The sequence below is a fragment of the Alosa pseudoharengus genome, unplaced genomic scaffold, assembly GCF_046254945.1.
Source record: "Alosa pseudoharengus isolate Yale_2024_CS ecotype anadromous, Long Island Sound unplaced genomic scaffold, YU_APseudo_1.1 YU_APseudo_1.1_scf_14, whole genome shotgun sequence".
NCBI classification, from domain to species: domain Eukaryota; kingdom Metazoa; phylum Chordata; class Actinopteri; order Clupeiformes; family Clupeidae; genus Alosa; species Alosa pseudoharengus.
Window position 1 is genome coordinate 23,939,716 of NW_027468609.1, and position 25,929 is coordinate 23,965,644.

Below are 25,929 nucleotides of genomic sequence, written 5' to 3' on the forward strand. Positions count from 1 at the left end.
GTATATTAGATACAGCTTTAAGGACATGGCAGTCCTTGTTAAGAGTATGGCAATTCTGTCTTGGACCTCATGGCACTATACTGTGCTTTTGTGGAAATATTATAGTGTCCTTATCGTATACTTGTATAAATACAATTGGATGATTGTTCCTCTTGAATGTGCTTCAGTTGACTGTTCGGTTTAGGATTCACTGGACAACAGGACCCCTCTCTGGACTTGACCTAGAATCACTCTACCAGTAGAGCAGCAAAACCACTCTGAGGAGGTTATCTCAAGGGCAGTTGTTAGTGTGTTGTTTTTTCCCCTGATATACAATGTAATAATTTGGGCAGGGGTCCCTTGGCCGAGTTGTCCTGTTTGGGCATGAAAGTGACCCATGCCTTTATTGTGTGATTGGTAATCCTTGAATTCGGCATGGCAGGTTTTTATAAATCCTCCTATTCCAAATGCTCAGGAACAGCAAGTCCTCAGAACTCAATATTAATCCCCCTCGACAATGATTCACTTTGCAGATTATCTCTTGTATGCAGAACAAGTCCTTTTCAGTCCCCGCGGTGACTTAAAGACACCCACAGACAGAGAGACGACTGCAGCTGTTGCATGCAATCTTATCTGGACACTGGATGAGACCAGACTGGACTGATTTAGACCAGCATGCCGATTTTGAGATTTGTCATTGAGGCACGCATACTCTTAGAAAACAAAGCCCTGTATGCAGTGGTGTAGTCTATGTGATACGCAGGACAGTATACCCACTTAAAAAGCATCACCATCTCAGTATACCCACTTAAAATCGGCAAGGATACGTATTAACATTTGGGGTTGGGGTATACCAACTACAGTACACCACTGCCTGTATAATACACAAAATTATATGATCAAGGAACTTCATTATATGGCTTGGGTATATAAAGTGTACATTTCATAAGAGTATATACTATATACTTTTTCTACAAGCATATACAAATCTGTTAATATGTGGTAATGAACTAGAGATTTGCACCCACCATACATAATGCACTCTGATGAAATTACTCTCAATGACCTCCAGTCGGATATTTCAGTTTCAGATAGGAACTCTGAACTGGCGTTCCACTGAACTTTTTTGGAAAATCTCAACTTCCGAGTTTGTCTTACATGCAGCATATGCGCTGAAAAGAGGCCAATATCTTGGAAGGCCCAGCACGGCCTAATGACCTTACCTTCATGACACCTCTGTGATCAACGTCACACCATATGGGCTAAGTCACACCAGAAAAGTGTGAACGCATTTTCACATGTGCTTGCTTGAACGTAGCACGAGGTGGTCGAGTTGTAGTTCATCATGTGACATCTCAGTTCACGTTTAGCAACATAACCAATTGGTGTTACACAATCAATTTGACATCACGTAATGTCAGATGAGATTTCTATACAGGGAATTCACACACATACACAAACGAACATAAAAGTCTATGTCTGTTTGCCTATTTGATGGTTTACTTGATCAATACAAGTGCTGTTTATGCCCATAAGCTGCCATATACTGAACATCTACAGAAGGCATTCATAGGTATACTACCCTCTAGTGGGTAAATATCTAACTACAGTTCAGCTGAGCTTTAAAGTTCTTATTTAACAACTTATTAACACATAAATGAGGATAAAGTGCTTATATTTCAATCTGCTCGGTAAATGCATGCAACCATGAATCATCTACGCTTTTAAAAATGACAGAAATGTGGCACAGACTTAGTAAATGTTGGAAGACCAGTGTCCTTTTGAATCATGTGCAGCCCATAAAACATGTAACTGCACTTACATTACACAATTTATATCACAATTTATTTTATAAAATTGATACATGCTATTACTTAGATAGTAATCTACACATGACAAATGCAGCAAATGGATGACTGTAGCCAAATCTCTGCCTCAAACCAAAAAATCAAATGTACATGGAGGAAATCCCCTTTCACATTTGCACATTTCCAGTGAAGTTATCTAATTTCTACTAATCTCGATGTTTCTATTAAGGCGATCATCCAGGATTTTGCTCTCTCGCTCTCTATCTCAAACGCACGCACGCACACACACACGCACACACGCGCATACACACACACACACACACACAATACACACCAGCCAGTGCCAGTGTTTTAATATGTTACAGCTAAAATACAACTTTTGGAAGGCTCAAATGTGAGAGTGCTTGTGAATGGTTTAACTAAGACAACATATAAACATTAATTAAAACCTGGATGTTACAAATGGCACATTTATTAAATCTATAACTGTACACAGCAGCAGCTCAAACATCTTATTCTTACCCATGGCAACCCCTCAATAAACTGTACATTATTAACAAAACAGTACAGTGAGAAGAGTGTTTGCTGTCTTCACTGGTCAGGTCAAATAAATACACATTTTAATACTTTATTTGCTCGTTTATCCTTTCACACTGGATACAGGCTAAGATAGTGAGGTCAGATAGCTGTTCTACGAGGCAAAGTACTGGCTAATTTAGGTGACCTCAGGAGTAACCACTGATCTCTAAAAAGACCACTGGACAGAGAATCTGTGGTTTCAAAACTGCAATTTGTTTTGTTTGGAGATCATTGGTTAAGCTAGTAGTTACCAGGTCCAGTAGTTACCTGGATATGCCAGTAAGCTTGCTTCAAAGTACAGCCTTCTGGTGTCTACAAAATTGCTGTGGTTACTCCATCTTGTCCCCATACATAGTCATTTTAGGGCCAGCAGGAGCAGGGGGTTCTTCCTCTGCAAAAGGCAACAAGTAAGGGTCCAGTAAGTCTCTGAGGGAACTGACGGTGACATGCTCATAAACACACACGAATGAATGCATGAACGCACGCACACACACACACTCACACACTCACTCACTCACTCACACACAGAGAAAAACTGATGGAGAGATAGAGATTTTGAGTGAATGAGACAAGAGTGGGAGGATCCATGTCATCATCCATGGTGTCCCTTACGCCCAGAGCAAAAAGCAATCAAATCTAAATCTTCTTAACGTCAAAGCTGAGACTCAATCATGCAGGGCCTATTTGTACAACAGCAGTAAACTCACTTGGAACAGTTCTGTCTGGATAGCTCCCTTTCTCAAGGAAGACCCAGAGGTCTGTGCATTTCTGTGTCTCCCAGCGCGTTATTGCATAGCTCCCAACCGAAGAGGCCACTGTTGGATCAAGAAGGTCACAGGTGTTGGTATGACTTTTGCCACACTTAATGATTTCTGTCAATGACCTTATTATGATTTACTTGCTCAGTGAGTGTGACAATTATAGCAAGGACGAATTATGTCGATATGCAGAAAGGAAGCTACTCACCTATTGACACTAACAGGTTCCACTGCAGAGGGTACGGGAGTCGTTTTTGCACAGCTCGTTGAATGAGAAACAATGCACCCGTGCCTGAAATGCAGACAAAAATCATTATAGTTAGGCTACTACCATTGTAGCCAGTGACTGTCATGTAAGATGACAAAATACATTTAACTCACCTACAATAACACTACCAACTCCTTTCATGAAGGCATGCGACTGACAGGCAGCATACTGTTGCAAACCCTGTTACAAAGGAATTTTGTGCAAAATTAAATACAATGTGCTGATGTTGACAGCTGCACACTGGTCAATTAACGTTAACGTTACAATGTAGCATACATGCAACAGAGTTTGCTACTCACCGGATGCTTTGCTACAATTGCGTCATCTACTTTCGTAAGTCCGAGATTAACCATAATAACAGTTACTGCGGGGATAAATGTTAACCTTCAAAGAGAGATCTTAGTTCAGTTCCAGGTGTGAGTTTTGTTGTTATCCAACTTGTAACTTCCGCGTAGATAATCAAAGAAGCCAAGAGTGTGTGTGTTTGTCGTTTTCTACACGTAGAATTGGCTAGCGACATCAAGTGGACTGAATTTGTAAGTGCATGTGTTCATGTTAAATTTGTCTCAACATCACGTTATTAGTTGACTTGCGTTTACATTTTGAATCCGACTTAAATTAAGAATTATAATATGACGAATAGAGATCTCCAAAATCTAACTGGAGCACTGTAGTCAGCTTTAAATTAACATTTTAAATGACCGCTGACTCTGGCACTATGATCACTGCCACTAGATATGAAATGTACGACAAGCATTCAATTAAATTATTTGATTTAAAAGGCATCAGTGGTGGTGTAATATAGAGGAAATTGAACAGGATTAATATAGCCAGTAAACACATGCTGACAACTTGGGATCTTTTATTGTGACAATCAATATTAGAACATATGAATTCCAACAAAACACTCCACATATTTTAAATACACACATCGCAAACAAATAGACATAGCCTACTACACAATAATGTTACTCAGCACCGAAATACATGCGCTACCTCCGATTACATTTCTACCACATGTACCAATAATCTGTACTGATAACACACATCTATATCAGGATTTGGGGCAGAACATAGAGTTTGTTAGATTGTCTCTTTTACCGTCAACATAATTTTTGTTCAAAAACATATTTTTTTGAATGACTGAAAACCACTGGGGAAGTGCCCCTCCTCCTTTAACCTCCTTTTCAGTGCGGTCCAGAGGGTTTAAATGCTGGTCTTTCTCAGAGTGGTGTGATGGTGCCTTGCTCTGGCTTCACTGAGTGCTCTGGGTCTTGTCATAATTCTGCTGGGAGGAGAAAATAACGGCTTTACACAGTGACAGTTTATGCAAGAAACCCATAATGTTATAGGCAATCACTCAACCCTATTATACATTGAAATTCAACGGAATTCTCCTTGTAGCTATCCATCCTGTTTCCTGCGCTCAAAATTTATTAACCTTAACCGAGCAGTGCTCATGTTCCAACATTCCACCAGGAGCAAGGAGGTGAGGGCTGAGTTTTATTGGCTGTTAAACTCAAATATCAACAACCTTCCACTATGACTGAAGACTTCACCTTTAAATTATGTAGATTAATTTATTTTTAAAAAAAACTAGTTCTCACATATGTATGTCATGACATGACATGCCATGGGTTCAGTACCTGTTTCGAATCGCCCTGTTGGAGTGGTGTCCAGTCCAATCCAAGTCAGACCAAGAATAACTAACGGGCTGAATGGTCCTCACACTGCCTGTATAAGACATGAACACAGATACTAACCTGACACAACACTTCAGATAAGGTAGGGCATTCCATTCCACGCATCATCCTTTGGAAACTGTGCAGTCAGGTGCTTCTCAGTAGGACAAGAAGCTTTAAATTGAAGAAAGGGAGCTGGAAAATACTTGCAGTCTTTTATTTTGGCGCAAACAGACTAATCGATTGACTCTGAGGAAGACACGGTTGTGTCGAAACGTTAGTCTGTTTGCACCAAAATAAAAGACTGCAAGTAATCAGTGTGCTCCAGCTCCCTATCTTAAATTTACAACACTTCAGATACTCAGAAACAAGCTGCCTCACTATATTGATAATCCACTCTTCAAGTTTGAGCCTGAAAAATACATACACAACTGGATACTGATACTCACAGCTATGAGGATTGATAAGGGGTAATCTACCCCTCTTTTCCGAGCCTCTCTTAGTGGCACTCCACTGCAGTAAGGGCTTTGGGACAAATGTCTTATTTTCATTTTTTTTATACACAGTAACTAGAAGATGAAGAAGAAAGGAGGAGGATGAGATGGAGGCGTTTTAATGTTTAAATATTAAACAAAAGAAAGTTACACAGAATGGTTCGACAAACTCCTACCTGGACTGATTTTGGCTGTAATAAGAGCGCCATTCATCAGAGATGGCTGAGCCCACAGGTTAATCTCAGTCTTTGAGCGTCTGGACAAAGGGCATCTCAGGGGCACCATTAGTGGGCACTGTTCCACTTCAGCGCCCATCTCACCCCTCTCCAGGAGAGCTCTCACATCAAACCCACTCACAAGGCCCTTAGATAAGACCAGCGCGTTAAGGGAGATGTAAACAAGATAATGAGTTTCTCTAGACCTCCAGAAAGAGACATGGTAAAGGAATGGTGAAAAGGTCATTACATTACATTAATACACAGGATTAGATGTTAAAATCCCTTGTGCCAAAATCCAGGGTAAAAACACATTCAGAAGCCCCTGCTCAAATTTAACTTTAAAAAAGCACACTACCCACAAATCCGCCAACAAATGGTCACAAACACAATACAAATGGCCCATCCAACAGCAGTATATAGTATGCGGCATGTCATTGGGGTTATCAAGTGGGCACCCTAATTCACCGATGTTTCATGAAGGCTTAACAGTGAAACCAGCATCCTGGAGACACTCACCTCCATGCTGCCACCATATTACCACATTGAAATATCCAATACCCAAAATACTCTTAACCAGCCCAGGCATGGTCAAGGTTGGCTAGGTGGGTCCGTCCCGTTGATGCGGACTGAACCATAAACCATAAAAAACCTTAGCCAAGTACCATCAACCTAGGCACAGTCCATCACAAACACAAAACAAATGAGCCAGTTAGCTTACCTTAGCTTGCACCCCAGGAAGGGTAACTTCTCCTTACCCTCCTTTCCCAATACTTCATAGCTACCAGTCATCTTATTTTTTGTCAAGAGTTTTTTTTTCTACACATTAGTTTTTAAATAAATATGCATAGAAAGTACATTGACATTGGGAAATATACTGTATAACACAGTGTTTCTTAACTGGTGGGTCGGGACCCAAAAGTGGGTCGCGGAACTATTCTGGGTGGGTCGTGGAGCTTGTGGGTAAAAAAATAAATAAATAATCACCCATTTTAAGTGCTACTTTGTCAGATCTACAGTACTATCTTAATATCCTGAAGACTTCACAAATGTAATGCCAAACATCAGCATGTTCTAAAAAAGTAGGCCTACAGGCACTTTGCGTGTCTTACCATGTAGCTCACCTTATCTGTTGGCTTAAACACTAAAAAAAAAAAATATGGGTCGCGAGTAAATGAACATGGGAAATTGTGGGTCCCAAAGCCAGACCAGTTAAGAACCACTGGTATAACAGATGCCTGTTGTGTATAGATTTGCACATGGTGCAGTAATACCTGGATTGCTTTCTGAGTGCTCTCGGAGGCCTGTCCTTGCTCTGCAGATGGGGAATGCCTGGTGAGAGTAATAAAAGTCTCAAATAACTCAGCGCTGACTTTTATAAGCAACAGTCTCACCTCCTTTCTTTGCAAACCATGGTGACATTGTGCTCAGTTTTGGAAAATTCAACAAATAAAAGGGCGTATTAACTTTAGTTATTTTAACAGACTCTATGCTAAGATGTGTCAGCAGGACCTGTTCTATGTTGCTATGAATGACCTCAGTATATAGATTCCAGTCTTCAGCTGATTAAATCTGTCCCTTTCATAGTATACTCTCAGCACATTGTAAGTCATATACTGTATATATAACAGGTTTACTTGCTGCAGACAAACCTGTGTCTGTCTCTGATGGGGGTTTCCCGCCGGTGATGATAACCGGTGAGCTGGACCTTGGGCAGATGTTTGGGTGTTGAGTGTGACTTTTTGACCTTTTCCCTGACCGCGCTGGCCTCACGTGCTGGCGGAGAGGGGCCGGCCGTCTGGCGGCTGGGCGAGTACAGACATCTGAGACGGGGGACAGACGGACAGGACGGGAGACATTTACATCGGTAGTCTGGTTTCAGTTAAAAGGCTGAAGGTCACCAGACCACCTCTGAGTAACAAAAACCTGACAGTTATAACAGCATGCCAGAGGAGAAGCTACAGTATTTCAGTGAAAGTACAGTGAATATGAACCAATTGCAAATAATGTTGAAGGTTTTTGATCAAACCTTTGCTGTCATTCCAATAAGGTAAATTAATGTACTTTACCAATTTAAACAACATACTGTTTGATATCAATATTATCAGTTGATATCCATGATCAAACTTTATTTTATAATTTCATTAGTACAGTATATAGTAATATATTTGACCAACAATACTTTTATCAGTGTTATTTTATCCAAAATATTAGCCAAACCAAAAATGTGTATTGTTACCTCAAATACCCCCCCCCCCCCCCCCCCCCCCCACACACACACACACACACACACACACAATAAACAATAAAGCTGCCACAACATCAGCAAAACACTCATAATAGTAGCACTCACTCATAATACTCCAAGATGTTTACTCTCCGTCCTTACATATATGGAGGTGTAACAATAAGTGAATCTTGAACCTTAAATCTTATAGTGTGACTCTACCTCTGAGTGTGCTGATACTCATCTCGTGCAGTCCTCTTGGTGACTGGCTGGCACTCACAGCGCCCCCTGGAGGTGATGGCCGTGACAGTGCAGGTGTAGGCCGTGTTGGAGGCCAGCCTCCGGGCCGTGTGCACGCGCTCCGTGCCCAGGTAGGCCACGTCGCCGTTCATCCTCAGCTCGTAGTTGAACAGCCGCCCCAGGGGCGCCAGCGGAGCTCCCCAGCATACGTGCAGCTCGTGTCGGCCGAGTACCACCACGGTCAGCACAGAGGGAGCATGGTCCTGGGCGTCAGCTGTGCTGGCCTCCACCTCTGCAAATGGTCCAGTGGCGTCCCCCAACCCCAGTGCACACACACGCAGCCGGTACTGGGTGGAGGGAGAGAGCCCACTCACTATCACCCTGATGGAGAAAGAATGACATGCCAGTCAAGACTCAGGGAAAACAGAGAGAGAAGAGGCAGCAGCTCAGGAGTGTTCATATTGTGTGCTGTATTCAGGACCCAGACTCACTACTCTTTGTGATGTTTAATGGCCTCAGACAGCACTAGACAGTCTTACTAACCAAAAGCTAATTCACAAAAATACTCTCCTATAAGGTGGCAATGTTTTCCACACCAGCATAATAAGAATGTGAATTCACAAAAATATTCAAGCAGTTCATAAAGGTGGATGTGCTGTGTAGTTCAGTCATGTTGTATAATCTACTTGGTCATTTGCACACATGTTTTTTTTGTTTTATGAATAAATACCAGAAATGCTATTAATAAATAAACACTATACATAAATACAATACAAACTATGAATAAATAAGGTTATATTGCCCAAAAGAGTGTTAAGTGTCTCATTCTATTCTGCTTCCACGATTGCTGAAGCTCACCCAGGCTCGGCGGTGGTGTCCACCAGTGTGTCCCCGCGGTAGACGTGATACCCCTTTAGCCTCTGCTCTCCTTCAGGTGCCACCCAGCGCAGCCGCACCTGTGACGCCGTGCAGCCAATCACGCGTAGCTCCCGTGGAGGACCCGGCCTGAGTCTGGCCCTGTCTGACTCGACGACCACCGCCTCGCTGAGGGGACTGACATCCCCATCGGAGGTGGAGTGACTAAGCCTCAGTGAGAGTGCGGGCCGGTCCCCACGGAGGAAGGTTGAGGGTGGGATGGTGGTGTTACACAGAGGGCCATGGTAGAGCACTGTGTCTCTGTCCTGGAGACTGGAAGTGAATACAGAGATCTTTGTCTTACTAAATATCAGTCTGACACCCCGGCTACACCAGGTGCACAACTGAAGCGATCCGTTCGCACTTCGCAGAGCGTAAAAATCGTTTTAGAAGACTGTTTTTTTGGAATATATGCACCGTCCAATGATTACGGTGGAAGCTAATTGTTGCCGCAGACGCAACGCGAATGTCAACGCTTCAGTTACGTGCCCAGGGTAGCCTCCCTGTGATAGTGTTGTTTTGACGGTTTTCCAAATCAATCCAGTCAGCTGTGAGATGGCAATGCAAACTTGACTGTCCTTCAACAATCACAGTTTGCATTAAATAGAATTTATATCTATCCACATACCATCTGTTAACTTTGCCTAGTTCCCATTATGAGGCTGGGATACTTGTACCAGGTGATGCATACATAATAACTGCTCATGAATAAGAAGCAGGAGAACCTTTACTTAAGAACTCAAACTCGAACTCTTTGTCTGCTTTGGAAAGGTAGACAAATACAGTAGATGCAAATGTATTAAGAGAGGAAAATAATCCTCAAAAAGAAAAAAATATTTTTAACCATTCCACAATTACTGGCACCCCTGCCTCCCTTTGCCAACAAAATTGCTCTTAGTCCTCTCCTACAGTATAACATCTCATAAAGTTGGAAATTAAAACGCAGGGGATTTGAGAGCATGCTTCTTAACAGAATCTCTCCAGATTATCCAATTTTTTTATTTCTTCTCAGAATAAATTCACTACCCTTCAGGGTTGGATTTTTGAAAGATTCTTTATACCTCTTTTTACTCATCTTTACTAGGGGGTACCAATAAATGTTGTTATAACATCCACCCCCATCCTTGGATATAATGTATATCACACAAACAAACACACAAGTCAAAATACATAGAATAAAATAGAACTAAGAATTTATCCAATCATCTCACCAGTAAGTCACCTCCAGGCCGCTCTCTGGGGTGCACTTCTCCCACGACACCCTGCAGGCCCCCTGCAGTAGCATGTGGACAGTGACGGGAACGGGCTTAGGGAGGCGCTGCAGCTTCCTCAGACAGGCATTCAGCTCCTCCTGGAGCTCAGGCGCAGAGGAGGGAGAGAGGGACAGGGCCTGAGACACACACACACACACACATACACACACATACACACATGCACGCACACACACACACACACACACACACACACACACACACACACACACACACACACACACACTCACGCACACACACACACACGCACACATGCACACACACACACACACTCACGCACACACACACACACATACACACATGTATATACACACATGCATGCATGCACGCACGCACACACACACACACACACACACACACACACTCACGCATACACACACACACACGCACACATGCACACATGCACACACACACACACACTCACGCACACACACACACACACACACACACACACACACACATGTATATACACACATGCACACATGCACACACGCACACACACACTCACGCACACACACACACACACACACACACACACACACACACACACACACATGTATATACACACATGCACACATGCACACACGCACAAAACGGAGAAAGATGGATACATTTACTTTCAATTTTGAAAAGGACCAGGTTGTCTTAATGGCAGCCGAAACTGTTCAGGATGTTCATCGTACCATTACATAACAAACATACTAGAAAAAGAAAATACTGCCATGACGTAAAATACACCTGTTGCATAGATGCCAGTAAGGCAGTAACAGCTTTCAGCACAACATAGCCATATGAATTTAATCAGTGATATTTTGAAGGATAAACTGTGGAGATGTAAAATATGGAGAACAGGTGAACCTGTAGGTGCTTCTCCAGTAGACCATGTTCTCTCACTCTCAGAACTCCCCGGGGCCGGGAGACGAGCACTTTGGCTGTCCTGAATGAATATGAATGAGAAAGAGGGATGATGAAGATTCATTTAAGATGTTTAGGACGATTTTAACAAAAAGAGAATACTGTTTCAGACATGAATTTACAAAATTCAGCTTCAAAACTATAGTTGCTCTGAACATAAAAGCCAAAAGGCAACAATATTATGTTTTACACCCTAATACTATGTGTACCATTAATCAAGCATGCACACTTATTCATTGGCTTGTCCAAAAATTATTTTCAAAAACTGGAGTTGGAGCTGGGATTTGTGTCCCAATTATCACAAATTGTGTTTATATGTGATCGTAAAAAGCTACCGTGGTGATGCCTGAGCAATGCTTAAGTCACTTACAAAGCAGCAAACCAAGTGCTGTCATGCTCCGGTCTCTGCAACAGCTGCAGGAGGCCATCCATCAGCACGGGAAAGGAAGGACTGTCCAGCACTAGGGCATGCCCGTCTTCCTCCGTTGCCAGGCAACTGAGTGCAAAGCAGGCCGTCTGCCCTGGCTCTGGGCCCGCCCCTAAGCACAATAGAGCCTGCAGACTGCTGACCTGGAGGGATAAGAAGGGGCCTCATCGTCCACTTCAATTGACCCAAGCCTACAGCTCAAAACAAAAGGGAATTTGGAGGAGTTTTGCTAGTTCAGGTATGGGAATGGCACTGCTTGAAACTGTCACAACTCTGCAAGTATTTCAAGTCCATATCTCCAGTTAGGTCTGCTGACACCTTTTGAGTGGTGTGGACTGCAACTGATCTGTTTAAATACTGAAATCACACACCAATCCTTTTGTGTGGTCTGTGAGATGCAGCAATGTTCTGACCAAAATAACTTGACAGACTTATATACTTGATCTATGAAGTCCATTTGTTGAATTCATAACAAACATATTTTGCTACTTCTTTGTGCATAAGACAAAGAAAGGAAAAAACATAACTAACCTAATCTAAACAGCTCACGTGTGAAGACCTAAACTATTCCTGAAAATGGAGAGTTATAAAAGACTTGGATTCTTGTCTTGTTAAAAATCTTTCTATTTCAGCAATATAATATCCATTGAAAACAGAGTGATAATAAGCAAAGATATGTGTCAAACATCATTATTTTGTATATTTCTGTACATTTTGCTACATTTATATACCTGTAACCTAGTCTTGCCTCGCCCTTTTCCAATTCACTAATCCAGGCTTGCAAAACATTATGGACCCTAATGGTTACTGCACCTGCAACAACTTGACCAATGTCACATATGTTCCTAATAGTCTTTCACCTCAGGCGTCTTTGATATCTGATAGTGTGAGTGTGAGCATCTGTCTCACCAGCTGATGTTCTCTGGCCTGTGCCAAGATAAGAGTCCTGCCCTGCTCACTGCCACACAAGCGGCCCACTGCAAAGGCTGCATTCATAGCCGTGTCTGCAAACCCACCAAACAAACACACACACACACACACACATACATACACAGTGTTTAGCAAAGCATTTGCAAAATATTCAGTGAACCAACAAATTGAAACCCAGAAGTTTAAATGCAGACAAGTATAAAATGACACACTTAATTCATTATGAGTTGGGTATCACAAAACATATGTTTTTAAGATAACATTAGCTACACAGGAGAGTTGTGGGAGTTGTAGCTCGTTGTATACACACTCACCTGTGTCGCTGTGTGCCAGGCACAGTGCCAGTCGACTCAGGGTCCTGGTGGCCGAGGGCTGGCTCAACAGGCTGTGGCAGGCCTCCTCGCACAAGGACAGCTGGGCGAGAATCAGAGCAGCTGAGTTGACCATACCTTCCCTGGCGTGGCCCAGGAGGTGAGACAGGCTCTCCAGGACCTGGCCCAACACCTCCGGCTGGCCCAGTAGCCACTGACGGCCATCAGAGCTCTCCACCTGGTAAACAGGCATAATCAGATCACACAGAGGGAAGGAGGAGATAGGAAGAGGGGGTTGTAGTAAAGTCACATTAAAAAAAATGAAGGTGAGCATCAGAACTCTGGAACCTTAGGATAAGTCAGCCACAGCTGAGGGAAAGCTTATTTTCCACTTTACAGAGATCTCTCATGCATGCACTCAAGTAAACATTCAGTGATATATGATTTTATTTACATTACCAAAGAGGCTATGGCCCCTGCAGAATTCATGACGATGTCTGGATCATCTTTGGTCAGGAGCTGTCCCAAGACAGCCACCAAACTGCCATTGCTCTCATGACTACATTCTCTCAGAGTCTGCCGAATAGTCTCACTCTCCATCAGAACCCCAAACAAGTAGGCTGCGCTGCTGCATAGCCTGCATAAATATATATATATATATTTTCTTTTTTTTTAAATCACCTTATCGAAATATCATTCAATTTTGCCACAGCAGTGTGATTCTTACAACAATGCCTTAACCAATTGGAACAATCCACCAGACTTTTTTATTAATCAAACAATGCAACTATTCAACTGTGAAACCAGGATGTTTAACTGTGCTGTGGGCCCCTAAGTCCATCTTGACTCTTACATGCAAACTGTAGCAGAGCCACCATGCATAGTGATAGCCCTGGCCATAGTTCAGCTGCTAGCCCATGCTACCATGGAGACACACATACATGCTCCCAATTGGATAGCTTTAAAGTGTAAACACATCTTCCTGATCTGTCCCTGTGCTAAAATCAACTTACCTTTTTCAATAAAGATAAGTATCTCTACCATTATTATTGACTGGGGTGGAAAAACTCCTTTATGCAATTAGACTCCATTAAGAGAGAAAAATGAAATGCTATTTGTTAATGCACTCTGGCACTCATATCCATTATAATGTTTGGTCTCAGAGAAATTACACTCTGCTGGCCTAATTCATTTTGGCACCATAATGTAATAATTTCATCCATCTGCCCTCTTTGTTTAAAACCTTATGCAACAGGTTTACTCATAAATGTCACCTAATTGAATGGCCTCCCACACAACAGTTGTCTTGGCTAGTCTACTGTATTGGAAGACGTGGTATCCTTGTTCCTACAGTTGCTATAATAGCGCTTTTGATGCCTGCCTTTTCTTGTTGATGTAACTTATTAACAAGATATATCATAAAGACAAAATAAAATGTTAAGTATTTTTCAAAGACATATTTTTCACTGATACCCACCAGTGATCCGCTGAGCACAGAAAATGTTTAAGCACACGAATACAATCATTTTTCCTCTCTGCCTGAAGAATACTCTCCACCAGACACCGCTTACTCTCCTGAGTCAAGAGTATCAAAACTTCCACTGCAATCCGCACATGTGTGGGCTCAGAACACAGGAGATAGTCCAACACATTGTTTTTGTCACAAGGCGCCGGGCTGCAGGCCATGAACGTGTTTTGAAACGGAGTACCAGAGGATTACGCACTGCAAACAAACATAACAATGTTTTCATTACAGTAAATATAGGATACTACAAGCTTATAAAATCGACATAAATGAAATTAACCTTAAAATAAATGTTTTAACTGTTACCAGATTAATGCATGTCCCGATTATATTCATTTGAAGAAGATATCGCAACGTTTCATATCAGAAGAAATCCGGAAAATCCCATTCGAATGCAACATCATTTGTAGGCTACCATTTGCGCTACGGTGGAGCCAAATTTGTTGCAACACAAATACTAATAAGCTATAGACTTGTCTAGGCATGGAACTTCATCGCATCCGGCATCAATGGCTACTTGCTCTGCACTAAATACATACAATGTGCAAATGTGCCCTGCCGATGGCTCGGCGCTCCTACTGGCCACGACTTTGGCTTTAGTCCAGCAAAACGAGCGGTGGGAGAAGAGACCAGCCCGTTGTCTCTATGGTGATGCATGGGTAAAGGTTAATCATTCAATTTGAGTAGCTAAATATTAAACTGTCGGCCAGGGTTATTACGCTACAGTTGGCATACTACGCAAAGAAAGCAAACCATTTTTCTTTGTTTAATTCATTTTATTAATTTACAGTGATGAGAGATGGTCAGTTATTACCATCTTTATGCCCATTCACATATTCTTTACTCTATGTATTCTTGTACTGTAATATTCTTAGAAAAAAAATATTTCCCAGACAGCCCTCACTCTGACATCTCTCCCCCTAAACACAGATAAGTGTGAGAATACTCAGTGCACAGTGCTTCACCCAATCCAGATAAATAAGAAGTAAAAATCATAAGCAAAAAAAGAACAAATGAAACAACTTGTCACATGTATCTCTGCTGCTAATACGCTTAGGTGTGGGAGTTTGTCAGGGCTGGACCTTGATCGACCTTCGGCGTTTACGGAAGACACGCTTCGGGCATGTGTGCAAGTCCTTTACACAAACAGGTGGGGGATCTGTGAAGTGAAATTTATTATTATTATTATTATTAAGATAAGTTACCATAAGTTGATGACGTTAAAAAAGTGTGTTGTGGGGTATGGACAGACACAAATAAAACAAAACTGAAATCCAAATAAGTTCCTTTCTCGTATTAAAAAAGAAAGGGCAAAAAAAAACCACAAATCCATTTCTGAGTCAACTTAGGTTATGTGGATTTTTCAAGTTTTTCCCAGGACATCCCTCAAATGCGAGACTGGGAGACAAGTGGATGAGGACAATCAGCTGAAACGGTCAACTGGACACTGCGGCAGCATACGCAGAATAAATGCATCTGGATTTCATGATAGAGGGAACTAAACATCTTGACAAGTGAGCAAACCCAAAAGACAACACCCCCCCCCCCCCCAAAACATTTATAAAACAAATAAAAGAAAGAAAAATAAAATACAAAAAAAATAACACCCTCCATTTACAATAACCACTTCATACATGTCCTTCAGTCAACAAGGGCATCTCGTACACATGCACACACGTGTACACACATATATACACACACACAGACTATCTCTCTCTCTCAGAAACACACACACACACACATACACACACACACACACACACACACACACAATACTGGTAGTGTGAAGGGCCAGACGCGAGCATGGGCGCTCTTGGCAGGTGTATGACTGGGAGGTGATTAATGCGAGAGTTATGTGCGCCTGCATTCCAACAAGGAGAAGGGGGTGGTACAGTGAAGAGGTCCGTGATCCATAGCATCGGAGTTACAGCAGATAGTCCCTCAAAGCCAGCGCGGGCAGCTGACAAGAAGCGGGAGGTGGGGTGGTGGGTGGAGCCGGGGCAGGTGAGCGAGAAGGGAGGGGGAAGGAAAACGGATGAGGAGTGAGTTCACGTTGACCGTCGACACTTAGAAATGCAGTCCCGTCGAAGAAAAAGAGTTCAGTGTGACTTCTCTCTTTAGATTTTTTTTTTTCTCTTCGTCTTCTTTTCCTTCAAACCCAAAAACACACATCCATAGCAGCAGGTAGAGCTTTGAGGTTGCCCTTTTCAAAAGGAAAAAATGTCACCAAAAAAAATTCAAATAAAAAAAAAAAAATGATTTTCCCATGTTCCCCTAATGGCTAGGCAAGCCACAGGTGTTTGACAGTTCAGGGAAGTATACTTTTTCTTTTTTTTTTTTTTTTTACTCAGCCCATGTTACCTACCAACTTCACCCACCCCCGGTCAACTTTGTCCATCAGCAGATATCCCGCCCCCTCCTCAATTCATCAATTCATAGATCTCACCCCCCCCCACCCTCCCAAAGAAATATCCCCTTCTGCCCTCCTTTCCCAATCCCTCAGCTTGGACTGTGGGTTGGGCCGAACGGATCACCGCTCCGGTTCTGACTCTAGGGCCAGGACTCGCTTGCGTTCGCGGCACTGTTTCTTGTGGGCTGGCCAGTCTCTCTGCTGGCATTGGGAACCACAGTAGCGTGCCACCTGGCAGCGCCCGCAGATGTTGAACTCCCTCAGCTGGGGGGCAAGAGAGAGGGGAGGAAGTTTGAGATTTTCACCAAGAACAATTATTTAAGCCCTCAATTGTTACAATTACAGCTGGATGACCCTCTAAGGTTGTGGCATTTTCATAGCCTTTGCATGCATATCTACAAAATGACATTTTACAAAAATTCTAAACTTGACAGTTACACTTTACTTGACAGTATCGACATAAGGGTGACATGACACTGTCATGAAAAAGTCATAAACGTTTATGACATAACACTTCTGTTATTAAGTGACATTTGGTTTTTGTCATAACAAGTTAGGGTTAGGATTAGGGTTAGGTTTAGGTTTAGGGTTTGAGGTTAGGATTAGGGTCAGGGTTTGTGGGTCATGACAGTGTTATGTGTTCATGACGGTGTCATGTCACTCTTACAGTATGTCGATACTGTGAAGTAAAGTGTTACCAAAATTACTTCATGACTCTATGCCCGGAATAGAACATTACATGAAAAAAGTTATACTGGAAATGTACCCTCTTCAGAAAGAGATTACTTATTTCACCATCATTACACATCTGAAATAGTAGTTTGTGAACAACAGACTGTAACACAAGGACCATTCGCTGTACATTAATTATGCCATGTCCCAGGCTAAGAAAATGTCAATGAAAATCTCCACTGAAAAAAAGCTTTGTGTCTAGGACAAGGCTTAATCCATGTACGGGAAACTGGCTGCTAGCATCTAGTCTAACATAGTCTAGTCCAGTGGTCTCCAACACGGTGCCCGAGGGCACCAGGTAGCCCGCGGGACGGCTATGAGGCGCCCCCAGCGCACCTTCTAAAAATAGCCAACAGGTCGCCTGCAGATCACGCTCTAAAAACACGCTCCATTGTGAAGTTTTTAATAGATATTTAAGTCTAGACCAGAACCATTTTAAGAATGTATGTAGCCATACATCTGTAACATTAAATTGATATTGGTGATACCTTACAAATTGTAGCTGCGTTACATTTTTGCCTTTGGCTCCAAATCCGTTTCCCATTCAATCTTTAAACAACAACGGAAGCGGAGCGCATACACGCTGCTCGCATGCATAGACAGTAAAGGGGGAAAAAACTTGCTCGTCTGGTGTAGCCAATGGAAACATATCTTTGCAAAAGTTCTGTGGCCATTCCATGTTCGGCAAATACGGTTCTTGCATGATTGTTCAAGGACTGAAAAACAATTGCTTTAGCTCACAGGCCTTTTCTCCTCCGTAGGCTACTGCCGTATAAATAGCGCTGAAAAATTTGTGGCATGCATGACTGAGCAGGACTGTGCATGACCTTTTTTGTCAGATCATGGAGAGATTTCAGGTGTGCAATAACTTTAAAAGGAGTTTTCATATGTTAGGGTGGTGTGGGCGATTACTATTGAAATGTTAAAACCGAATTGTCCACTGAAATCAGGACTTAAACCCCTGAATTCATAATGGTGGGTGGGTATAAATTGGGTACAAATTGTAACCCAAATTATTAATTGCACAAAAATATTGTTTTTTTGTTTAAAAAAAATGGATTAGATTCAGCATGCAAACTTTGAAATGAACAAACTGAACAAAAATGTTGGTAGTGTTGCATAGGCTATTGATATTAAAGTTAAAAATACAGTTGCTTAATATATAAAGACTTATAGGCCTACACAATATTGATAATTTAAATGTAAAAATCACATAGGCCTATTATTTAGGAGGACTACCCTTGCAAAAAAGGGGTGAGGGTATGTTTGTTTAAAATGAGTAGCCCTCCATATGATTTCGGGTCTTCAGGTAGCCCTCATTCCCAAAAAGGTTGGAGACCCCTGGTCTAGTCATTAGTCAATCTAGTAGGTGTGATGTACACACACACACACAAAAAAAAAATACAATAAAATTACAGTTTGTGTGTACACCAGGTTTTGAAGTCACTGGTCGGTAAATGTTCTGTACAGTAAGTCTGTACTGACAGTATTGTTGATGTGCAGCGGGAACAGTATTTTGAAAAGGGTTCAAATTTTTTTGGACATGAATTAACTAATCAGTCATATGGTCCTCCACTTAATATGCTTCTTTTTAAACTTGAGTTTGAAACATGGTCTGCAAGCAAAAAAGCTTACTGTCGATTACTGTTAAAGACTGCACCATGTAAATTCCGCTTACTGTTGATTACTGTTAAAGACTGCACCATGTAAATTCCGCTTACCGTTGATTACTGTTAAAGACTGCACCATGTAAATTCCGCTTACCGTTGATTACTGTTAAAGACTGCACCATGTAAATTCCGCTTACTGTTGATTACTGTTAAAGACTGCATCATGTAAATTCCGCTTACTGTTGATTACTGTTAAAGACTGCATCATGTAAATTCCGCTTACTGTTGATTACTGTTAAAGACTGCATCATGTAAATTCCGTACACATCTGTATTGAACCTAATGTCCCTTACGAATACGTGTAGCTTTACACCCCTACGATCTAGTGTTGTAAATACTGAAGAAACATGTATTTGTGACAGTTGGGCAACAGTGGATGGTAAGCAGACGTACTCTCTTTTCGATGAGCGAGCAGGGTGGGTAGTGACACTCGTAGTAGGTGCATGAGCACTCCTCCTCCTCCACCAGCTCGCCGTTGGCGTTGTAGTAGCGCGTGCGACTCAGCTCCAGGTACTGCTCCTCTACGGGGTCGGCAGGCACCTGCTGGATGGCCAGCCAGTACAGGGACTGCTCTCTGGAGGAAGGAAATACACACACAAACACACACACACACACAGACACACACACAGATTAATACAAATCTACGGTGCTGTCTTTATTATGCTACCCAAGATAAGGAATCACAATATAATCGAATACATCTAACTACTCTTTCAGTCTCTCTTTTTTTTGTATGGCAAAGTTGAAGGATTGGAAAAGAAACGTAGAAGAGGGATATTTTATTCAATTCAATTAGCTTTACTGACATGACCATTCTTATAGTGTTACAAACGCAGTGTTGTGCTAAAACTAAATAAACAACAATAATGTTTTTAAATAATTAAAAAACATTTTACTTTAAAAAAAAGAAGCATCCAGCTCAATATACTGCAAATCTAGGACATATCAGCCAGAAGTATCTAACTAACAAGGCCACTGTTCCAATGACATCACCTTTGTTGTCACTCTAAGTTCCAGATCAAGGGTGTGTCTACATCCTGAACTCTCAGGACTGTTAGTGGCCAGTTACCTTTGTTTGCTGGACAGCTCCTCTGGTTTGGGAGTCCATCCCACAGGCACCAGGCGTAGGTTGTCAAGACGGTTGTCTACAGTGACCTGGTTTATGTGAACAACTTGAAAACTTGGAGCGATTCCACCTCTGTGCTTCTCCCTGTGGGGATAGAATTCATAATTACACTTAAGCTTAACACAAGGATGATGAAAATGATGATGAAGAGGAAGATAAAAAGCACTCTGCAGTGCTCCTGTAAGAGTAAAAGCGATGGTGAACACTGACGATTGAACTCACCAGAGAAGCTCGTGCAACGGCCGACCAGCCCAGCGGCCTTTGCCAATGTCGAAGGCATAGGCGAAGATTTTAGCCCCATTACCATCAGCATCTACTTCCATTCGGGCCTGTAGGAATTAGAGCAGAAAAACTGAGATGTATCCAAGGAGGTGATGCACTATTTTTAAAGAGAAACTATGCAGTATTGGCAATTTCTTTGCTGTTTTCCCGGTTTTTGCTTCTTTTCGCTGGCTCTGTCATGACGAATATCTGAGAAACTCCAGCGCTAGCTTGTTCTAGCGGCTGCCTGGCGTGTATGTGTATTTAAATGCAGTAAAGCAATTTGTTACACTCATTACAGTTCCTGACACCGAGGCCGTCGGCCCGCCGGTCCACAGTTTCAAGGGTGGTTTTTCAGCTCACAGGCGCTAGGTGGAAGCGAGACGGCCACCATTCAACCCGAAAAAAGTCATATAACCATTCCAATGACTCTGAAGCTGTTAAGTTATTATACAGCTCTTCACAATGCAGGTAGAACGCTCCATTGACTTGAATGGGATTTCCCAAAGTTCTACCGGTCATTATTTTCGCCTAAGGACCTCTAAATAATGACCGCTGTCAATGGCAACGGATCTCATTCAAAAGTGAAGGCAGACGGTTGATCAGCTGTGTTCTAAAGAACATTTGATTCAAGTTCAGCGTGTGTTACGAACTATTTGTTTCTCACCAAAAGCCACAACGAAACGGTAACAAATAAATTTAAAGAGACATCGCGGAGTTTATTTTTTCGTTTTGGTAAGTAGCCGTAGGCCTATAATAAGCGGGATAATGTATAGAACGCCGGTCATTATTGGGAAAATAAGTCCCTTCAGGGCGAAGCAAGACCCCTCCGCTGGCGCGTCTGGGTCCGGTTCGCCCTTTCGGGACTTATTTTCCCCATAATTCTATACATTAAGGTAAATTAAGCTAATAAAAAAACTTGCATAATTCATCTTTAAAGTCAAAAGTTATATCTGAGCAATGGTATACGCCTTACTGCTGACTACAGCAAGACTAAGAATCTAAGGCACTGTCCACACTACAACATAAAGAGTCACAAAACATTTGATAACCAGCTTCCATCCACGTTAGACACTGATAACATGGACATTTATCTTGTTATGAAATAACATTCTGCAGACAAAGACATATCAACGGGGGAGCAATTTAACCTTTAAGGTGAGTGCAAGTTAGATCCATGTCCAAGCAAAAAATATGTCTACTGCAGACCCTCTGACAAGTTATTGAGGGCTTAGGGCCGTCCCACCGTCAAATCGTAAAATACATGAGGGCTTGCTCACAGAGCTCTTTTCCATAAGTTGGTATTTCTGCAGACTATACCTAAAAGAATTAACAACAATTTGTAGCGTTGTGTTTTGAAAAACAGGTTGGCAATTGGGTTAAGCATGGACGCTTAAATCTTTCATGAAATGAAAATAGTATGCAATGTGGTGTGTGTCAGCTATGTCAAAAGTGTCCCATTCCCGTTAATAGTATTTTGAGCCCTTACAACCTCTCAAACTCACTAGATGATGTAAATTAAGTCTTTGAGAGTTGAGGGTTTAGACCTTAGGCGAGATTTGGCCAGTGTTACAAAGGTAGTACAACCGTATATCAACCATGTTTCAGTCCGTCAATTAATAGCAACATTACCCATTTATTGTCTTAACTGATCAAAAAGTTAAGTGTCTCAGTGCTTACTAAATGTGGTATTTATGTATCATGATACGCAAAATGATTATATTTTACTTCATGAAAAACATTATACTAGACAGATGCTTGAATACCAGAATTCAGGACATACAGCTTAAATGTGCAACAGGTGTAAAACAAGGAAAACCAAGTCACGTAAATGTGCTCTGTCTCCACAAAAAAAAGGTTAAATACTAACAGATGCATGCTTTTTTAATGCTTCAAGCTCAACAACCTTCACCCTCGATGTGCTGATAGGGATTGTGATGTATTTGTTAAACATAAATAGGCCTACAAACTAAATGTTACTGCACCACATGATTATCATAACTTCCATAGTGTGTGAAATGAATGCATCTGCACATCTCTTACCTCAAAAGCATAATTTTCCACCAACGGTATGTCCTGCTCATCAATCAGTGTGTATTTGGTCTATAAAAAGAAATGTAGAAATACAATTGAAATGTACATTACAAGATTCTACTAATACACTCCCTGCTTGCTCACACAAACAAAAAAAACAATGCTGAACAAGAGGATCCCTGTCGGCTTCCTAGAACATGTTATTGCTGTTATTGTGCGCTTATAGTGAAGTCTACATTACTTAATCTTATACTCAACTAAATGCCTTTGTCACGTAGATAATCACAAACACAGAATAATATACATTTAATGATGATAAACATAGCAACTCACACACTATTCAAAGACAAGCACAACACAGTACATGGACTTAACCAGATAATAGATAACTTTACAACATTATCCCGAGTGGGTCTCATGTGATGTGGTTGCATGTAGTTAGGATAAATCTGGAAATAACTTCACGTTGGGAAGTTTTTCCACATATCACTGCTCATCGGCTGCCCTCTAGTGTCACAGCCCAAAGGCCTCAAGCACAACAACGAGATTATGGAAAAATATCCATCAGCTAACCTCAACTGTCAACTGCCTATTCACGACATAAACAAAACCCGCAGGTGATATTTGCAAAATGGTTAACATAACAACGCAGACAAATGGCCGCGATACCTTGATGACTCGTGCTTATACTTGATTTGACGTTTACCCAATGTTAACCTAATTCTGTATCTCAGTGATGGAGCATCAACTGATTCTCAAAATTTTACATGACGTCTAGTTAGCAATACAACTTAGCCACTGTTTTCTAGTCACTGACAACACGCCGGTTCGAGTCACGTTGGAAGAGATTCCAGTCGACGGCTTCGATGATATTTTCAGCTAACCATCTCGGTGTGTTTAATGCTAGCTGACAAAGTTAGCAAGCTAATAGACGTTAGAAGTGAGATGCTCAGCTTAATCAGATTGTTGATGAACGGTGATTATTTCAAACATCCACATCAGCTTGGCACAAATGATATATCAAGTCACGTTAGGCAGGCTGGCTAACGCATGACATTTGGTGATATAAATGCAAGCCAAATGTTACGGTGTTCTCGTTGCTGGCTAACAAGCTAATGGGTAGGCACTACTGGTAGGCGGCTTCGTGCGACAAACCGAAATTCAGCAAACTAGCTAGTTAGCTAGCTGACTGGCTAGCTAATTATGCGCTCCCCAAAGGTAATTTATGTTCCGTGACAACGACTTCGACGCTGTGAACGGAAAAATTACATAAACAACAATTTCAAAACCACAGGTATCCGCAGGATTTCACGGAGAGCCCTCAACAAGCCATTTTGTAAATGGTTTTGCGATCCCCTCCCCTTCTTGTCGCACATGGCAGCCCCAGGATTCAGCTCACCTTCCCGGCCACACGGCCAAGTCGAACAATCCCAAGCTTGAAATCCGACATTAGGAGGGCGAGTAAGTGTGGAGCGATATGAGAAGGCGGGTGAGGCAAAATCCCAACTATTTAAAAGAACAAGTGAGGGCGACCCCGTAGCCCCACGTCGCTCTCAGTTTGGTTTATTAGGGTCAGCCGAAGCTCGACTCTTCCCCACCCGCTTCCAAACCTCCGTCAGACACCGCTGAGTGGCGTTGGAAAACGGGGAAACGAGTCGGTGTTAGGGGGCGGAAGCAAAGAATGTTAACACATGGTCCAATTGAAAACTAGAACAGAAAGACATGTGTCCAATCAGGAATATTGTTGTTTGACTTTAGATATTTGACGTACAAACACTGACCTATTTGTCCAATCAAGAAACGCGTATTTCTATTAACTACCGCCCCATTTAACTACGTCATCCCACTACTTCCTGTATGTTGAAAAAAAAGGTAATTTTAGCGCGAAAAGTAATGTTTGGGCAGAGAAGGGCTCTGGTTTGGGCGACAAGAACGACTGCCAAATGGCTACACCAGCTTTACAATGTAACAATTATTGTGTAAGCTAGTCTCGTCGTCTATGTTTTGTAAATACTTCACGTTTCTCACTCCGATTTCCCAATCATTACCATAAAAATGACAACCACAAGTGTTTCTCCAGCAGGCCTACAATTTCATTGATGATACATAGGCTAATGTTTTATTGCACTTGTGGAGATGTGAAATGTAGGCTAAGCAGACCTGTCTATTTTTACTTAGTCCATAAAAAAATGACAATGTCACTTGAAACTGCATGCAAAACATTGTGGAGGGTTCCCAAACTTTGTTGGCCTCAAATAACACTTCTGGCCAAGCACCCCCTTGATGTGTATTAAACCCATCGACAATAGCCTACTACGGCAAATGTAAAAATACATTAAGCTAATCCTAATAACTATTTTAGCCACAAGCACTTTGTGATGGAGCATACAGTGTGTATTGCATTTGGGGCTTTCTGCTATATGAAAGCTATCACTACTATTCCCAGTCATTATCATGGAAAATATAATGTTCAGATATGCGACAAATTATTATAATGGCATTGTATAACAACCCTCATAGTAATAGGTATATTTTAAATTGTTCAAATGTATTTATTGTTGCTTTTATTTTTCCTTCCAACTTGCTGAGGCCCCCCTGGCACCCCCTCGCGGCCCCCACTTTGAAAACCACTGCCTTAGGAACCTGCAGACTCACAGTTCGAATTTGGGGACCAACCCAAAATAGATTTAAAATAATAATAATAACAGTCTGGGGGGGGGGGGGGGTTGCAATATTCAATATATTCTTATTCAATATGTTCTTAATGTAAATTCCATTTCTGTCCCTCCCAAACTGCATTAAAATGGTGTGTTTAACAGCCAGAATTTCAAAATGTTGTCAGTGTAACAGCCTGGGCTATTCATGATCTATTGATGCACGTGCATATAGAGTGTGTATTGATGTAGTTTACTAGACTTGTGGTGGCAATAGATGTAATACAAGTGTAGCCTACACTCTTAATATTTGAATTGAAAAAACAAACTGCCGTTTGGCAGTCAACCTCCATGATTGTTGTATAATTCAATGTCTTTCTATGTTTTGTCTCCACTAAGCAAAATCAGCTTGCTTTGGTGAGAATGTGAGAATCAGCACGGAATCAGCAACTTACAGAGTGAGAACACACTGACAAAAGGAAACCAAAGTGTCGGCAC

General features: G+C 41.8%; 2 protein-coding genes across 2 annotated transcripts; both read right to left on the reverse strand.

Moving 5' to 3' along the window:
• Positions 1–2,241: 2,241 nt before the first annotated feature.
• On the reverse strand, positions 2,242–3,850 carry tmem141 (transmembrane protein 141). Its single transcript, XM_076283269.1, has 5 exons — positions 3,692–3,850; positions 3,506–3,572; positions 3,333–3,416; positions 3,074–3,181; positions 2,242–2,757 (listed from the first exon to the last, which is right to left on the reverse strand). Exons 1-5 carry the CDS (start codon positions 3,743–3,745, stop codon positions 2,696–2,698), a joined length of 375 nt encoding a protein of 124 aa, XP_076139384.1. The 5' UTR covers positions 3,746–3,850; the 3' UTR covers positions 2,242–2,695.
• Positions 3,851–17,020: 13,170 nt separating this feature from the next.
• zmynd19 (zinc finger, MYND-type containing 19) lies at positions 17,021–24,406 on the reverse strand. The gene is made up of 6 exons (XM_076284276.1): positions 24,177–24,406; positions 22,787–22,846; positions 20,705–20,811; positions 20,426–20,566; positions 19,750–19,930; positions 17,021–17,218 (listed from the first exon to the last, which is right to left on the reverse strand). Exons 1-6 carry the CDS (start codon positions 24,225–24,227, stop codon positions 17,075–17,077), a joined length of 684 nt encoding a protein of 227 aa, XP_076140391.1. The 5' UTR covers positions 24,228–24,406; the 3' UTR covers positions 17,021–17,074.
• Between the last annotated feature and the right edge of the window lie 1,523 nt (positions 24,407–25,929).

Bases quoted from the DNA above. Each gene is read 5' to 3' on its own strand.
- tmem141 (XM_076283269.1), bottom strand. From the start codon at position 3,745: ATGGTTAATCTCGGACTTACGAAAGTAGATGACGCAATTGTAGCAAAG. The intron at 3,417-3,505 runs GTGAGTTAAATG...TCTGCATTTCAG, and splicing joins AGTTGGTAGTGTTATTGTAG to GCACGGGTGCATTGTTTCTC. The intron at 3,182-3,332 runs GTGAGTAGCTTC...TTGATCCAACAG, and splicing joins GAACCTGTTAGTGTCAATAG to TGGCCTCTTCGGTTGGGAGC.
- zmynd19 (XM_076284276.1), bottom strand. From the start codon at position 24,227: ATGTCGGATTTCAAGCTTGGGATTGTTCGACTTGGCCGTGTGGCCGGG. The intron at 22,847-24,176 runs GTGAGCTGAATC...TTCTTTTTATAG, and splicing joins TTGGCCGTGTGGCCGGGAAG to ACCAAATACACACTGATTGA. The intron at 20,567-20,704 runs GTGAGTTCAATC...CTATCCCCACAG, and splicing joins CCGTTGCACGAGCTTCTCTG to GGAGAAGCACAGAGGTGGAA.